Source organism: Sus scrofa, chromosome 12 (genome assembly GCF_000003025.6).
Source record: "Sus scrofa isolate TJ Tabasco breed Duroc chromosome 12, Sscrofa11.1, whole genome shotgun sequence".
Classification (NCBI taxonomy): domain Eukaryota; kingdom Metazoa; phylum Chordata; class Mammalia; order Artiodactyla; family Suidae; genus Sus; species Sus scrofa.
In genome coordinates this window covers 5,140,699-5,158,097 of record NC_010454.4, presented here as the reverse complement: position 1 = coordinate 5,158,097, position 17,399 = coordinate 5,140,699, and the positions used below count along the sequence as shown (strand labels likewise).

General features: G+C 52.5%; 1 protein-coding gene across 3 annotated transcripts in view; it reads right to left on the bottom strand.

The window, feature by feature from the left end:
• PRPSAP1 (phosphoribosyl pyrophosphate synthetase associated protein 1) overlaps positions 1-16,875 on the bottom strand; it is a 33,161-nt gene extending 16,286 nt beyond the window's left edge. The window contains exons 1-3 of one of the 3 annotated variants that reach the window (XM_021066595.1): positions 16,857-16,875; positions 10,113-10,165; positions 5,902-5,968 (exon numbers count right to left, since the gene is read on the bottom strand). Coding sequence is in view for 1 of the 3 variants with exons in the window: in XM_003131174.3 (XP_003131222.1) it covers positions 5,902-5,968; positions 10,113-10,165; positions 13,637-13,806 (290 nt within the window). In the remaining 2 variants the exon portion in view is untranslated. Of the gene's footprint in view, positions 1-5,901; positions 5,969-10,112; positions 10,166-13,636; positions 14,041-16,856 lie in introns of those variants that run through there. The other 2 variants (XM_003131174.3, XM_005656921.3) reach the window with 2 other exon arrangements.

Below are 17,399 nucleotides of genomic sequence, written 5' to 3'. Positions count from 1 at the left end.
CGCCATTTGTCACCACTGTCGCAACGTTCTGCCGGGGACGTGGCTCCCGGAGGGGAGGGGAGGCGCAGCTGATTCTGGGCTCAGCTCGGAGATTCAAGTCAACTAGACCTTCCTCCCAGGCTGCCGACAGGTGACATCATTTCCCGGTTACCACTTCCTTTGTCTGAAATAAACTGGACCGTCCTTCTCTCTCCGGCTCCCAAATCAATCATGTCCCAGGTCTGGCATCGAAAGGTCCGAGCACGCACGACCTCTTTTTCCCTTTTCCCTTTTTTTTTTTAGGGCACGCACGACCTGGTATAATCAGGACAAACCACTCATGGAACCCTTTCCAGGTACTTAGGAATTCATAGCACTTGGTCAGTTTCCAACCCTTTTCAAGGGTTCTCATCCTGGGTCAGCCACTCAGCAAATACTGGTTGAGCAACTTGATTCAGGCACTGTGTTCGGGGAGCAAGGCTGACCTCGCTGTCGTCGTGGTCGTGGGGGGGGGGTCAGACCTGCCGGGATCACCCCCGTAATCCCCGGTCCCAAGGAGGGGCGCGGGGCCAACCCCCTTCCCAGCCAGGCTTATCCTCCATGCCCGAGGGGAGAGCTTCCCTTCCCCATCGGGTCATCTGGGTTGGTGCCCGTGGCTCTGAAGTTAACCTCTGGAGACCGCGTAGAGACTTAAACCCATGGGATCGGCAGCATCTCCACGGGGCCAGGACACAGGTTCGATCCCGGGCCTGACAGGATGGGTTAAAGGATCAGGTGTTGCTGCAGCCCCAACTGCAGCTCAGGTCGCAACGGCTCGGATTTGGGCCCTGGCCACAGGGCGGGCAAAGAAAAAATAAAATACAAGCTCCACGGGACCTGGTTTCTTATAGCAACTGCCATGCCCACCATACTTTTAGAGCTGAAGTGAACACAAGAGACTCTGGGAGAGTCTCTGTCCGGGTGGTGGGTTGGGGGCTGGCTTTGTGACAGCATCTCTAAGGCACAACCACGGACCGTGAGGTCTGGACGGCCCACAAGGGAGGCCCAGATGGTAAGATATTAATGGAACAAAGAACCTTTTACAGGGAGCCTGGATTTCAGAGTAACTTTCCCCTCGTTAATTACTAATTTCTCCCGTGAGGTTTTTATCGTTCACTTTTTCCCCTTCCTGGTGACCCACGCCAAGGGATCCGACAGGCTCAGCCCAGGACTAAAGACAACCTCCCACGCCCCACCCCTCATTGGTCAGGAAGGCGACAAAAGGCTTTTGTCACAGTGGCCTTCCCCATTCACTGAGGGCCACCGGACGAACTGGACACCAGGCCGTTACTTTGTGGGAGAGCAGCGTGAAGAGAAATTGGCTGGCAGCCTCGGCTTTGTTTATCTGTTCCCTCAGGCTGTTCCCAGCACATCCTGCCTGGTGCCTGTGTCTTTGTATCAAACTAGAACGTTCTTAATTGTTTCCCAACTAGTTTTCTCTTCTTTTCAAAGGGCCGCACCGGAGGCACATGGAGGTTCCCAGGCGAGGGGTCAAATCGGAGCTACAGCTGCAGGCCTACGTCCCAGCCACAGCCACGCGGGATCTAAGCCACATCTGCGACCTACACCACAGCTCACGGCAATGCCGGATCCTTAACCCACTGGGCGAGGTCAGGGTTCAAACCTACATCCTTATGGATACGAGTTGGGTTCTTAACCCGCGGAGTCACAACGGGAACTCCCAGCGCTCTCATTTTTGAAAGGCAAAAACAAATATAGAGTGGAGAAGAAACAGCTAAGGCCTATATTCACCAATTAAAGTGCCCGGGACCGCAAAGCAGCCCACCACCACAGAGGGGGGTCCTGATAACACGGCAGTAGTGGCGGACTTACTGTGCCCCCAACGCCAACACTTCAATCGCCCGAAGCGTGTGAGCTGTAAAGCTCGTTTAATGAGTTTTCTGTTGCACCAACATGCTTGAGTCTGGAACGTAAAACATGAAAACCGTCCTTCCACAAACACCTTGCAAGCCTCATCTCCGTCTTGCCTGGTCCCGGCACGGCGTCTCTGGGAGCCTGAGAAATACGACTTTGGACTTCTTTCCCATTTCTGGCATTCCCAAAGCCCCTGGAATGTCCTCAAAGGGATAAAGGTGTCCCGAGTTACGTTAACAGGTGACTTGGGGCTGCTAAGGGAGGGGACTGGTTGGCAGGAGACACACCAGGTGATTCGAGGGGCAGAACTTTCAGCCCCAGCCTCGTGACCTCTGGAATGTGAATCAGTCGCCAAAGGCTGAGGAGGTGATCAATCCTATCTAATCTATGTAAAGAAGCCTCCACAAGAACCCAGAGGCAGCCTGCAGAGGGCGTGAAAGCTCGGTGGGGACCCCAAGCCTTGCCCCAAACCTCTCTCCCTCCCCGGCTGCGGCCGCGGGAGGTCCCGCCAGGTGAGTAAGCTGAGCGACCAGGGCACCAACGAAAGGCCTCGAAAGGTGACTGAAGGTACTGGAATGTCCAAGCTTCGCTCTGCTGGTCTGAGATCAGCCTTATTACTTTGGGTAACAGCCTCTCCTCCTCCACGAGAGGAAAACCTCCCCCATCTATTCCTCCAGCTGGTGCATCTCCAGGAGCCGCAGCCTGGCACCCAGGTCCAGGAGGGAGCATTCGGGCTTTGGCTCCTGAAACAGCACACCCTTGGACGATGCCTATCTAAGGGATAAGTTCAAAGATCCCGACCCCTGCCCCTTCTCACACACAGGAAATCATTAACCTGAGCCGTCTGTTCTTCGGGATTAGCAATAATCTTTGCCGACCCACTGAATGGCTTTTCCCCCCCAGCCAAGAACTCCTATGTATCCTGGCTCCGCCGTCCCCAGGGAGTGGTTCCTCGGAGGCTTCTGGAAGGCTGCCTCCTGGGCTGCAGCCCCCAGGGAGAGCCCCCGGTGAAACCTGACGTGAACTTCAGGTTGTGCGTTTTGAGTGGACCATCTACGGCAGGGGTTGTAGCAGACAGTACTCGAAAGCGGAATTCCCTGCTAACGTGCCAGCACTGAGCTGTCACTAGAACAGTCGGCAGTCAAGCAGACCAAGGAGTAGTTTATACAAACCCAACCACAAACACGTCGCCCTCTTTGTGGGACACACACGCGCATCCCCTCGGTCCTTTTCCTCCAAGCCTTTCCTCCCCCGTCCCGTAAGAGATGCGGGAACTGCCAGGTGAGGCCGCGCTTGCTTTGATGCCACCCCACCCACCGAGCCACAAGGAGGACAAGGGTGGCTTCTAGGGCATCTCAAAGCACGTCCTTGCAAGGCGACGGCCCCCTCTTCAGGACAGGGCTCTGTGCAGCTGCTTTAAAGAGAAAGCCGTCCGCATAGTAAGGACGTCCAACTGCCCTCACGCTTATTCCACAAGGTTCGCTCTCTCTGCTGCAACTTCACGGACGACCCCCTTCCTCTTCCTTTGGTCAAATCTTCCATCACCCCAAGCACAGGTGGGGGGCGGGGGCGGGGACAAGCGACAAAAGCCTCCTAACTAGCCATTAACCCGCTCACCTTTCCCTGGAAAACGCGGGCGGGTTGTAAAGGTCGGTCAGTATCCCTGCCCCAGGGTCACTCCCGACGCATTATTAAATACTTCTACGGCCTTCCTGGTCACCGCGAGGGCTGGAACCCAAGAACTAGAGGAAGCACACACTTCCACCGCCAAGGAGACGCGCCACACGCTGTGGCAAGCTCCCAGGGGGGCTGTTGGCCGTGAGCGCTCTTTTGCCCCCCAACAGACTGTGAGTTTCCACTGTTACGACAGGTTCAAGGAAGTCAGAGCTAAAGCCGGGGAGGGAGGGATTATAGCAAAAAGGGAAACTGTGGGTACAGCTGTCCCTCGACCCTACAGGCCTGAACACGCATACAGTGATACCCAAACGTGGCAATCTGTGGTTAGAGGACACAAAACGGGGTGATGGTGACACCTGCCTCAGAGGGGGGGTGCCACCTGGACGGGATGAGCCACCTAAAGCCTCACACGCGGCACCAACTTCCCACACCGGCCCCTGCAGACTCAGCTGCTGCTGTCGTTACACCTCTTCCTACTCCCCAGACTCAGGGAAACGGCAAAGGCAGAGGAGCTCCTGCTGCAGCGCAACGGGATGGGAGGCGTCTCGGGAGCGCCGGGACGCAGGTGCAATCCCGGACCGGCACAGTGGGCTAAGGGTCCCGCACTGCCACAGTGGTGGCTTAATTGTGGCTGTGGCTCGGATCTGATCCCTGGCCCGGGCCGCGAAAAATGAGGGGAAAAAAAAAAAAAGAAGCAAAAAGTCAAGGGAAGAGAATACTTGAGAGCCTTGGAGAAACGTGCTATCAAAGCCAATCCTACAATTACGACATTTATTAAAAAAGATTACACTTTCACCCCGGCATCAAAGCCTCCACCGTGCCAGCTGACCGCGCTGGGCAGCAGCTGGACACGGCAGGAAGGCGGCTCATCGACGCCTCGGTCACTGGCAGCATCCGGGACACCTGACACGATGCCGACTCCGACACGAAGAGGCCACAACCTCTAGCTCCTCCTCCAACTCAGGGATGACCCCTGACTTCGTGGACCAGAACAAAGCCTCCCAGAGAGGCTCGCCTGCTGTGGCACCACGACTGCCCACGAGCAAGTCTGCGCCCATCCCAGAGGAAAAGCTCAAAGTCAGCTCAAATGCCAGGTGAAGATGCAGGTTAAGCTAAGGCTGAGATGGCTTAAAGACAGACAATTCCCGTCGTGGCTCAGCAGAAAGGAATCCAACTAGTACCAGGAGGACGCAGGTTCGATCACTCAGTGGGTTAAGGATACTGAGTTGCTGTGGAGTTGCAGACGCGGCTCGGATTTGGCATTGCTGTGGCTCTGGTGTAGGCCAGTGGCTACAGCTCTGATTAGACCTCTAGCCTGGGAACCTCCATATGCCGAGGGTGCGGCCCTAAAAAGACACACACACACATATCACAGTATCGTGGAGGCCAACAATAGCTGCCATGTGGGACTGACATATAAGGATTAAAATATATACAGGAGTTCCCACCATGGCACAGTGGGTTAAGAACCTGACTGCAGTGGCTCAGGTTGCCTGACGAGGTGTGGGTTTGATCCCTCGTCTGGCACAGTGGATTCAAGGATCTGGCATTGCCACAGCTGTGGTGTAGGACACAACTTTGGGTCAGAATCAATCCTGGGCCTGGGAACATCCATATGCCACCGGCGCAGCCATTTAAAAAAAAAAAGATACACAAAAAGTGTCCCCAAGCTGCTGGCACCCCATGCCACTGTGCTAACTAACACAGTCTCAGGAATGTAAGCTGATCAAGACATGAAGGGCTGGATTTTTCAAAGACACTCATAACCTAAGCAGCCCACATCCCGTGAGGGGCTGAGAGCAGATAACCCTGCAGGACCCGTACTCTCAGGTACGCCAGGATTCTCCAGGGCCGGCCCTCCCGCCGCAGGCAGGGAGCAGCAGATGCTATCTGCAGCAGGGACTCGCTAGAAGGCCCCAGGACCCCGGGCCACTGCGCAAAACAAAAGGCAGTGCAGGCGCCTCTCAGGACAGCTCAGAACCAGGAACAGCTACGCCGGGCCCTGAATGACGAAGGCTTTTCCGCTGAACGCAGCCGACACCGGCGTCGGTTCCCGTGATGGAGGGAAGATATTCTGCCCTTGAGGCATTGAAAGCTTGAAGAAGGGATCCAAGAGAACAGGTGATAATTAAGTACAGCGTGACAAGCGTGGCTGGAATTCCAAAAGACTGTACCTCTGCCCATGTGCGTCTTTTGGAAGCATTCATTTCAACACGCAGACACGTTTACAGTTGAAGGAAAATGGAACAGATGTTCACATGGACGGAGAGGCAGTTCCGACACTAAGAGGCTTAGAGGAAAAGGGATTAATAAATAAAGTTGGGCTCTTACCTGGGGATCGTCTGTATAATGAAAATATCTTGGCCACGAACAGATTCTTTTATTTCAACTCTTGTTTCTGAAAAATAACAATGTTCTATAGTTTCAAGAAAAGCACTTTGTGGAGTTCCCTGGTGGCCTAGTGGTTAAGGACCCGGCGTTGTCACTGCTGTGGCTCGGGTTCGATCCCTGGCCTGGGAACTTTCACATGTCTCAAGAGCAGCCAAAAAAAAAAAACCCCAAAAACCTGCAAAACACAAAAGCAGACGTTTCCTCCGTGGCACCACGGATGGGCAGCATCTCTGGAGCACTGGGACGTGGGTTTAATCTCCAGCCTGGCACAGTGGGATAAGGATCCGGTGCTGCCACTGCTATAGCTTAGGTTGTGACCATGGGTCAGATAGGATCCCTGGCCCGGGGGCTCCACAGGCTGCAGAGCAGACAGAGTTGAAAAAAACCAAAACCAAAACCAGCATTTTATAATAAATGCAGCAATTGGAGGGAGTGAAGACGAACCCAAACCGGCTTTTTTTTTTGTCTTTTTAGGGCCACACTTGCAGCACATGGAGGTTCCCAGGATAGGGGCCTGATCGGTGCTACAGCTGCCGGCCTACACCACAGCCCCAGCAACACCAGGTCCAAGCCTCGTCTGCGACCTACACCACAGCTCACGGCAACGCCGGGTCCTTAACCCACTGAGTGAGGCCAGGGATTGAACCTGCCACCTCATGGTTCCTAGTCGGATTCGTTTCCACTGTACCATGACGGGAACTCCCCAAACCAGTTCTTAATAGAACCCAGAATGACATGTACTTATATAAAAAATAGTCAAGCTAAGGGGAAAAAAAGGCAAAAGCAACAAACGGGTCTGCCTAAAACCTCAGGGTCCAGAAAAGAAAATTCATCACCAAAATAAAGACAAGACGTTTCGAGAAAAGCACCCCAAATAAAGAGGCACAAGGTTCATATCCCACTAGTCTTTCAACGAAGGCGGAGGCGTCCTCTGTCCCCGACCCTGTGCTGGGGTCCCAAGGTGGAGGACCTGGACCAAGGGGACAAAGACAGATCCAGGAGAGAAGATGCGATGCTGGCCCGCCCTCCAGGCCACTGTGCTGGAGAAAGAGCAGCTGTGAAAAAAGAGAAAGAGGCCTGGGGACACCAGGCTCCTTGCGAGTGGGACCGTGCAGCGAGGAACAGGGGCGGCAACAGGCCAAGATGTGGGCACAGCGCGCCCAGCAGAGGGGCCGTCGCCGTCCACTTGGAAACAGTGAATGAGCAGGAGACAGAGACGGGGTCGAGAGCCGTCAGGGGCTGGCCCATGCCGATCTGGATTTTGCTCCAAGGGTGAGGGAAAGCCACCGGAGGACTCGGCGGGGCCCTGGCTATCGTGTGACGAAAACAGTAGCAAAGCAAGAGTGGCTGCTTGGCGGGAGCCACTCTAGGTGTTTTTGAAAGAGTCGGGGCAAGCGACAGACCGTGGACAGCACGAGGGCAGAGGCGGCCGTGAGAAGCGGTCGGATTTGAGATGGATTATTGAATCAGAGTGCATGAGACGTGCTGGTGGATGTGATCAAAGATGGAGCAAGCGAGACGGGCAGCCCTCAGACCCCAAAGGGCCCTGGGTGATGGTTACAGAGCTGGGACGCCAGCCTATAAAAAGTGAAGCAGTAGCAAGAAACATATTTGCGTTTTGCAAGCATCGGGATGGAGGAGAAAAGGAGAGACTAGAAGAGGCAGGCAGTGAAGGTAGGCAGACCTGTCAAGAAGCCAGGTGAACAGCAGGAGAGGGAGCCGCGGAAGCCCGGGGCCGCAATCTTCATCAACCACCCTCCCCTTGTCTTTCATGAGCCCCGAACGCCAGCACTGAGTTAAGTCAGTTCACGCCTAGTGCTACGGCTGTCACCACTGTTATGGCTATTGCTCAAGGGACTGTCTCGCACATCTTCCAGTTTGTAAATCGGAAGCACATCTCCTGACTTGCCCTGGCAGTAGGTAAAATTTCTCAAGTCACCAAGAGAAGAGCGGTGAGTGTGGAGGCTGGTGAAGGGGGTCTGAGGATTGGTTACGACACACACGCCTCTTGTACCCACCCCAGGAGTGCTTTCCGTTATCACCCATCAAACTGTCTTTCCCTCCGAATTCTTCACATTTTGAGCTCCCCAAACATCTATTCTGTCTTAATAATTTATCTCCTCAAGGAGTTCCCGTCATGGCGCAGTGGTTAACGAATCCAACTAGGAACCATGAGGTTGCGGGTTCGGTCCCTGGCATTGCTCAGTGGGTTAAGGATCCGGCGTTGCCGTGAGCTGTGGTGTAGGTCGCAGACGTGGCTCTGATCCCGCGTTGCTGTGGCTCTGGTGTAGGGTGGTGGCTACAGCTCCGATTCGACCCCTAGCCTGGGAACCTCCATATGCCGAGGCAGTGGCCCAAGAAATGGCAAAAAGACCAAAAAAAAAAAAAAAAAAAAAAAAGATTTATCTCAAGCTCGTTATACCACAGTTAGGCCTTAGAAAGGGGAAAGCAAGCATGACTCATGGATCCAAGGCTTTCAACGCTGCAAAAAGAAATAAGTCCAAATTGTTTTACACACACACTTGTCTTCACAAGAAGTGAGGGCGTGATCATCGGAAGCCCACCGCCCTGCTAGGGGGCTGCCGAGGCAGCATGCCCAGGGCGCGGGCCAGCAACGATGTGCCCTCAAGCATTATCCTTAATGTTACAGTTTTTCCACGGAGACCCAGACAGCAGCGAAAAGTGGTGACCAACCCGGGGTGAGAGTCCACAAGAGACTGGAGGGGGAAAAAGGAGAGAGAAAAGGAACTCAAAGAGGGTTTTAACCTTAGTCATTACACTGCCATTGGCAGCAACATGGACAGACCTAGAGATTTTCATGCCAGGCGAGGTAAAAGCCAGAGAGAGAAAGACGAACACCACATACGATATGAAACGTGAGGAATCTAAAACAGGAGTTCCCATCGTGGCGCAGCAGAAACGAATCCAACCAGGAACCATGAGGTTGCGGGTTCGACCCCTGGCCTCGCTCCGTGGGTTAAGGATCCAGCGTTGTCGTGGGCTGTGGTGTAGGCCAGCAGCTGTAGCTCCCATTTGACCCCTAGCCTGGGAACCTCCACATGCCTCGGGTGCAGCCCTAAAAAGCAAAAAAAAAAAAAAAAAAAGAAAGACTTAAAAAAAAAAATTATGAGCATGGGGAGGAGTTCCTGTCACGGCTCGGAGGAAACGAATCTGACTGGTTCCCGAGGTGGCGCAGCAGTAAGGAACCTGACGAGGACCCATGAGAAGGCGTGTTCGATCCCTGGCCTCGCCAGTAGGTTAAAGGATCCCGTGTTGCTGTGGCTGTGGCGTAGGGAGGCAGGTGCAGCTCTGATTTGACTCCTAGCCTGGGAACTTCCATATGCTACAGGTTCAGCTCTTAAAAAAAAAAAAAAAAAAAGAACATGGGAGTTCCCTGGTGGCTCAGCAGGTTAAAGATCTAGCATTGCCACTGCCGTGGCTTGGGTCAGTGCTGTGGTGTGGGCTTGCTGGGGAATTTCCGTATGCTCTGGGCACAGCCAAAAAAAAAATTAAGAAATAAAATGTCATTACTATCTAGAGCTGGATTGCTCTAAATGCCAGTTGATGACCTAGTGAGACAAAAGCGTAAAAAGAATTTCTTAAATGTAGCAAAATATAGACGAAAAAACTCACTGTCTACCTCTCTCTTTTTTTTATTGTAAAATGACAGGATATTTGCATTATCTTGGAAAAGAGGAAAGGAGACTTGAAGAAGGAGACAAGAGGTCAAGATTTAGAGGGACAGAGAGAATGACTTCTACCTCTACTGTGAAAAAGAAAAATGTGTCTCTTTTTTTTGGCTTTTTAGGGCGGCATCTGCAGCATATAGAGGTTCCCAGGCTAGGGGGAGAATCGGAGCTGCTCCTGCTGGCCTACACCACAGCCAGAGCCACAGCCACAGCAACGCAGGATCCGAGTCTGCAACCTACACCATGGCTCACAGCAACGCCAGATCCTTAACCCACTGAGAGAGGTCAGGGGTCGAACCCACAATCTCATGGTTCCTAGTGGATTCATTTCCGCTGTGGCACGACGGGAAATCAGAAAACCATTTCTGTATTAAACATGAGTAACATCTGCCTTTTAAAAACATGCTGGCTGATCAAACAATCTAAAGAACAAAGGGCAACTAAGAAATATGTTTAACCTACCTCCATTGGTCTCTTGATAAACCACAGACTTTCCCAGTTCAGCACCAAGACGCCTGGGGGGAAAAAAAGGGCAATTAAGAACGCTCTTCTTAGAAAAACTCCAATTCCCAAGAATGTGTTTAACAAAAAGATGAAAATATATACCAGCATTCTTTTACAAAAATCAACAATTTAGAAAATTTAATGTATTAAGAACTAAAAGTCAGAGTTCCCCTTGTGGCTCGGTGGAAACGAATTTGACTAGTATCCATGAGGTTACAGGTCGATCCCTGGCCTTGCTCAGTGGGTGAAGGATCCAGCATTGCCATGAGCTGTGGTGTAGGGCGCCGATGTGGCTTGGATCTGGCATTGCTGTGGCTGTGGTGCAGGCCAGCAGCTATAGCTCCGATTTGACCCCTAGCCTGGGAACCTCCATATGGCCTGTGGCCCTAAGACTGAAAATACGCTGTCACTCCACAGGCATCTCCAGGGCTCATCCTCCGGTAACACGCTGCCGCACTGGAAAGAGCCAACAACCAAAGAGCAATGTCTAGTCCTTTTGTTTTTTGAATAATTCTCTTAGAAAATCAAGGCCAAATATTTGGTTATTAGCCCAACTCCCAACACACAAGCCCAAGGTAAAGGCCCCAAGTGTCACAAGCACTGCAGACTTCAGAGCCAGTAACCAAGTGCAGTGTGAATCTTATCTGGATGCAGATGAGAACAGACCAAGTGTAAAAACCCGTCTCTGAGACGATCTGGGAAATGTGGACAAGGACCAGACACTGGATAGTGAGGAATTACTGGTGTGGTAGGTGTGTTTGTTTTTAGGTCTAATCAGTTGGCAACATCATCTGTTTCTCTGCCCAGAGGCCAGGGATCCAACTGGAGTCACAGACGTGACACAGCAGAGTCCGGAACCACTAGGAATGCCAGCATTACTTTTTTTCTTTTTAGGGCCGAACCAGCGGCTGGAGGCTGGAGGTTCCCGGGCTAGGGGGTCAAAGCAGAGCTGCAGCGACCGGCCTACCCCACAGCCACAGCTTCCAGAATCCGAGCCATGTCTGCGACTTATACCACAGCTCACCGCAACACCAGATCCTTAACCCACGGAGCAGGGCCAGGGATCAAACCTGTGTCCTCATGGATACTATCGGGTTCCTAACCTGCTTGGCCACAACGAGAACTCACAACATCACCATTTTTAGGACCGATATGATATGGATGGAATCTGTTTAAAAATACTCCAGCCAGGGCACACGATGGAATATTAGTCGGCCTGGAAAAGGAATGGAATTCTGGTACATGCTACGACACAGGCGAACCTTGATAGATTCTAAGTAAAACAAGTCAGACACAAACATACACATGTTGCAAGATTCCATTTATACAAGGTACCTAGAACAGGTCAATCCACACTCACAGAAAGTCGAACCGAGGTTCCCAGGGACTGGGGGGGGGGGTAGTGCTTAATGGGTATGGCGCCTCCTTGAAATGATGAAAAAATTCTGGAAATGAACAGCAGTGATGATTGCACAACGTTGCGAATGTCCTTAATGCCAGTGAATCGCACACTTAAAAGTGGTTAAAACTAGAGTTCCCGTCGTGGCGCATCGGAAATGAATCCAACTAGGAACCACGAGGTCTCAGGTTCAATCCCTGGCCTCACTCCGTGGGTTAAGGACCCGGCGTTGCCGTGAGCTGTGGTGTAGGTCGCAGACATGGCTCAGACCTGGTGTTGCTGAGCTGTGGTGTAGCAATGACACAGCTCGGATTCAACCCGTAGCCTGGGAACCGCCGTATGCTGTGGGTGTGGCCCTTAAAAAGAGAGAAAGAAAAGACAAAATAGAAAAACCAGACTTTTTTTTTTTTTTTTTTTTTTTTTTGTCTTTTTAGGGCCGCACCCACGACATATGAAGGTTCCCAGGCTAGGGGTCGAGTGGGAGCTGCAGCTGCTGGCCTACGCCACCGCCACAGCCACAGCATCGTGGGATCCGAGCCACGTCTTCCACCTACACCACAGCTCACGGCAACACGGGATCCTTAACCCACTGAGAGAGTCCAGGGATCGAACCTGCAACCTCATGGTTCTTAATTGGATTTGTTTCCTCTGAGCCACAACAGGAACTCTGAAAAACCAGGCTTTTCAAATGTGCCCTCCTCCCTCTGCTCCCTCCCAGCAAGGTCACTGTGATAAATCTGACCCAAAACAAACACAAGCTTTATATTTAAAATTAATATTTTCAGTTGGCCTCACAAAGAAAGACAAATAATCAGGGGTTAGAAATAGAAACGAGGTAGTAGATTGCAAAAAGGATTGTTTGTTTGTTTTACCCCCTTCTAATCTCACTTAAAACTCGGAAAAGAACAGAGGCCTTACAGAGAAAACATGACTCAAGTTTCACCTTTCTTCTCCACTGCCATCTAGAATTTTTAAATACATCCACGCAATTATTCATCAACTCTGCAAAATGCACAGAACGCTAATGTAAGTTGTTTAAAATGTGAAAATGACTTTAAAAGTTAAAAGACAAGCTTATTTTTAACTAGTTTATTTGCAGAGGATGCCTACGACCCTTCCTGGACATTAGTGCTCTGGAATTCTTCTCAGGAGCCAAGTGGAAAAGAGGCCATTTAGTACACATGTTTCGCTCAGAGGTCCACTAGGAGCCTTGGCTCTGCTGGAGGCCAGATCTACATGATTTTGCTCCTGCTCACAATGTTCTAGGCTCCGCAGATGAAATCATCCTTATTTTACCAAAGAATTTCAGGAAAACCAAATCTCTTGCCCAAGGCAAGACGGGGAGGGCAGACAGATGCCAAAGGCCACTGAAGGCTGTAGGCTTCCTCAGGTTAAAAAGACAGGGAGAGGCAAAGACTTTAGACTGAGGGCATCTGAAGCTGACTTACAAAAGACGCCTAGACCTGTCACCTGCATCACCATCTCAGACAAGTGTGCTTCCCTAGGGTTGCCAGTTCTGCCCTCCCCTGCGACTCTGCTTCTGCCGCCCACTCTGCCCCTCCAGGGCCTTCAACCTGCAAGGCCCTCCTGCCGCCACCAACTGCAACCGTCCTGTCCCCGGTGTTGCAACTAACTGCAAGCCGGCCTCCGTCTCCTGGGGGAGACTTGGGAGGGGCGATGGCCGGATTCAGAGGTCAATTCCAACCGCGGGAAAGGGAGCCAAACCCAGAGCCCCTCTTTGGCAGGCGCTCACTCAGGGGGCTACAGGATCCTGACCACCGCCCGGGAAGGGGAGGTGGCGGGGGTCGGGGGGAAGGAAAGCGAGCGGTCCAAGGACCCGGGGGTGGGGAGAAACCAGTAAGAGTCTTCCGAACGCTTTTCAGCTACAGAATTGGAGGGTGGGGGTACTTTCTGTCACCTCCGAGGGTTTGTCCAGCCCTGCAACGGCAGGATTCTGCGACTCCCTCCCCCAGGGACAGGGTGACGGGGCCAAATTAGCCCTCGCTCGGGTCAGGGGTACATAAGGGCGAAGAGGAGCAAGAGGGAGGGGCCCCTCGGGACACCCGCGGTCCGGGCCTCTTACTCGGTGATGCGCTTGGCCAGCTCGGTGCAGGCGGCCGTGGAGTTGGCCGAGAAGACTCGGTAGCCGGTGCGGGCAGCGTTCATGGCCGGGCGGGAGGCAGGGCAGGCTCGCGGGGCGCGGAAAGCGGAGGACACGGAGAGCGGGGGCAGCAGCAGCAGCTTCTTGGGCATCGTCCGGCCCGGCGCGCAGTTACAGCGGGCCCGCGCGGGACTGCACGGGGGAGCGGTTGCGAGGAGGCGGCCGCGAGGCCCGGCTGGGCACCGGCACAGGAGCGGAGAGGCCCGAGACCCCTACCCGCCTCGTCCCAAAGGCCACCGGGGTTCTGGCTCCCCCGGAGCTTGTTGAGACCTGCGCCGCAACCACCTCCAAACCTGTGGCCCGGGCACCGCCCCCTCCGGGCATCTGAAAGGCGCGGCTAGAGCGCCGCACAGTCGCCATCTTAGATGAGGGCAGGGCGGTGGGCAACTTTCTAAAAGCTTGTTTTTCCGAGAGAAGCATCGCAGAGCTTCCCGCCGCTAGATTTTGTCGCTCCATAAGAGCTCTTCTTCTCTCACGTTCTTGGGCAGTGCAGCCTGACTTGGTGGCGGTGCCAGCCTTTTCAACTTTTCTGCCAGGACCCAAAATGTCGGCCTTCGCCGTCGCAGACGATCTAGCCCTACGCCTCTATGGTAATTCAGCGCTAGGGCCCTGCGAGGCGCATGCGCTCGGCTGGAATTGATTTGAAAATTGGAGGGCGGGGTGATTCACGCCGGTTACCTGCGATACTAAAATGCCCAAAAGGTGTTCTACTCCTGGACGTGATCTTTATTGCCCGAACAGACCCCAGCCTTGCATCTGCAGATAAGGCAAGGCTCCCTGAATGACTCAAGGCACTTCTGCCAGTCTTTGCTTAGCTCTCCATCAGGAGAGCCTTGCTTCCTCCGCTTCCACGTGCTTGCGTCCCTCGAAGACCCACTCGTGTAACATCTGTTCATTAAATCTTTTTAGATACCGCAGCCACAGTAAGCCGCTTTCACCTGCCGAACGGTACCATGCAGGGTACCGTGGATCGTTGCTTCTATTTTTATTTAGCTTTGTGAACGTCTGTCTTCCCAACTAGAATATAAGTCCTCTAGGGCAAGATCACACAATATCACGTGGTACTTCGTATTTCCCAGTGCCCAGATCGGTGTTAGGGGTTCCAGAGGTATGCAATCAATACTTATTAAGATCCAAGATGCAAGTGAAGGGCAGGAAGCGTCTGGGTCAGCTGCCATCTGCTGTTGCAGGATTAGGGCGAGGGGGCTGCTCTCTAGCTTCTCACACTGACAGTATCATCTTCTGAGGACTCTGCCTGTTGCGACATTGGGCCTGAGGGAGCAATTGTCTGTGATTCCTGTGTCCTGAAGCTTCACAAGCCTGAAGCTTTAGGATTTGGAAATTGAACTGCCCTAGCCTGTAGCAGCTTGACGCACATTCCAGCTGGCTCTCTAGAATGACTGACCCTCCCAAATCCTCTCTCCTAGGATAGGAAGGGACGTACCCATGGATTATAGGGTAAATAGCCTAGGCCAAATTATTTAACTGTACACAGGTTCAGCCTATGGGCCCAGCCATAGGCTGTGTTACCTTCTAAAATGTAAGGAGGAGTTCCCGTCGTGGCTCAGCAGAAAAGAATCTGACCAGCATCCATGAGGACGCAGGTTCCATCTCTGGCCTTGCTCAGTGGCTTAAAGATTCAGCGTTGCCATGAGCCATGGTGTCGGCTGTAGACGAGGCTTGGATCCTGCGTTGCTGGGGCTGTGGTGTAGGCCAGCAGCTACATGTCCAATTTGACCCCTGGCCTGGGACCCTCCATATGCCGTGGGTGGGTGCAGCCTAAAATAAAATAGTATAAAATGTAGGGAAACCTCTTCCCTTCACATTCGTCCTATGTGTATCCCACAGAACCCCTCCAACCTTAATACAGCCCAAACCAAACCCATCTGCATTTCGTCAGTTCTCCCCAGCTGCCCTCCCCGTCTCTTCCCTCTATGGGTGAACATAACCTTGAGGTTCCCAATCTGTAAAGCCCTGGAGACTCCCTTCCTCTTTCCCTCACTTTCTCCATCACACGCTAACGTTGACTGAGCACCCACTGTTGGCCAGCCCCATGTGAAGTGTTTGGAATACTTTAGAGAAAACAGCAACAACAAGGAAGGCCTTGGTGGCTCCTCAGGTTAAGGGTCTGGCGTTGTCCCTGCTGTGGTGCAGGCTCAAACCCTGGCCCTGGAACTTCACTTCACTTTGGCATGCCGTGGCTGTGGCCAAAAAAAAAATTCCTACCATAGAGAGGGGTTTTAAAAATACACGTAATGGAGTAATGGAGTTCCTGTTGTGGTGCAGCAGAAACGAATCTGACTGGGAACCACGAGGGTTGTGGGTTTGATCCCTGGTCTGACTCAGCGGGCCAAGGATCTGGCATTGCCGTGAGCTGTGGTGTAGGTTGCAGACGCAGCTCAGATCTGGTGTTGCTGTGGCTGTGGTGTAGGCCGGCAGCACAGCTCCGATTAGACCCCAGCCTGGGAACCTCCCTATGCCATGGGTGCAGCCCTGAAAAGACAAAAAAAAAAAAAAAAATGCACATCATGATATGAAGTTTACTCAATTTATTTATTTTTATAATGATTTTTATTTTTTTCCATCATATCCGGTTTACAGTGTTCTGTCAATGGTCTACTGTACAGCAAGGTGACCCAGTCACACGTACATGTGTACATTCCTTTTTCTCACATTATCAGGCTCCATCATAAGTGACCAGACATAGTTCCCAGTGCTACACAGCAGGATCTCATTGCTTATCCATAATTTACTCAATTTATAGTATTTTGTTTGTTTTTTTGTTTGTTTGTTTTTTGTCTTTTTTCCTTTTAGGGCTGCACCTGTGGCATAGGGAGGTTCCTAGGCTAGGGGTCCAATTGGAGCTGTAGCCGCTGGTCTACACCAGAGCCACAGCAACACCAGATCCGAGCTGCGTCTGCAGTCTACACCACAGCTCACTTCAACACCGGATCCTTAACCCACTGAGCAAGGCCAGGGATCGAACCCACAACCTCGTGGTTCCTAGTCAGATTCGTTTCTGCTGCGCCACGACGGGAACTCCCAATTTATAGTATTTTAAAGGTATATTTGTTTCCTGTTGCTGCGGTAACATATTACAACAAACTTGGTGGCTTAAAACAACACAAATGTATGATCTTACAGTTCGGAGGTCAGAAATCCTAAAAGCAAGGTGGTAGCGGGCTGATTTCCTTCCAGAGTTTCTGGAGGAGGATCCGTTTCCCTGCCTTTCCTCTCTCTGGAGCCACTTCTCTCCTTGGCGGGGCATCTCCATCCTCCGTCTTCAAAACCAGCTGCAGAGCATCTTCAAAGTTCTCAGATCTTTGCTTCCGTTCACGTGACTTTCACCAACGTCTGCTCCCCTCCCCCGCCTCCCTCTCATGAAGATCCTGGAATTATATTGCACTCAACTGGATAATCCAGTTAGTCTCCCCATCCCAAGGACCTAAACCCATCTCACCTGTAAAGTCGCTTTTACCGAGTAAGGTAATCAACCTGCAGGCTCAGGATAATGGAAGAAGTGTTCACTGGTGTTCCTGTCACGGCTCCGCAGAAAGAATCTGACCAGGGGAGTTCCCGTCGTGGCTCAGTGACCGGATCCGACAAGGAACCATGAGGTTGCGGGTTCGATCCCTGGCCTCGCTCAGGGGGTTAAGGATCCGGCGTTGCCCTGAGCTGTGGTGTA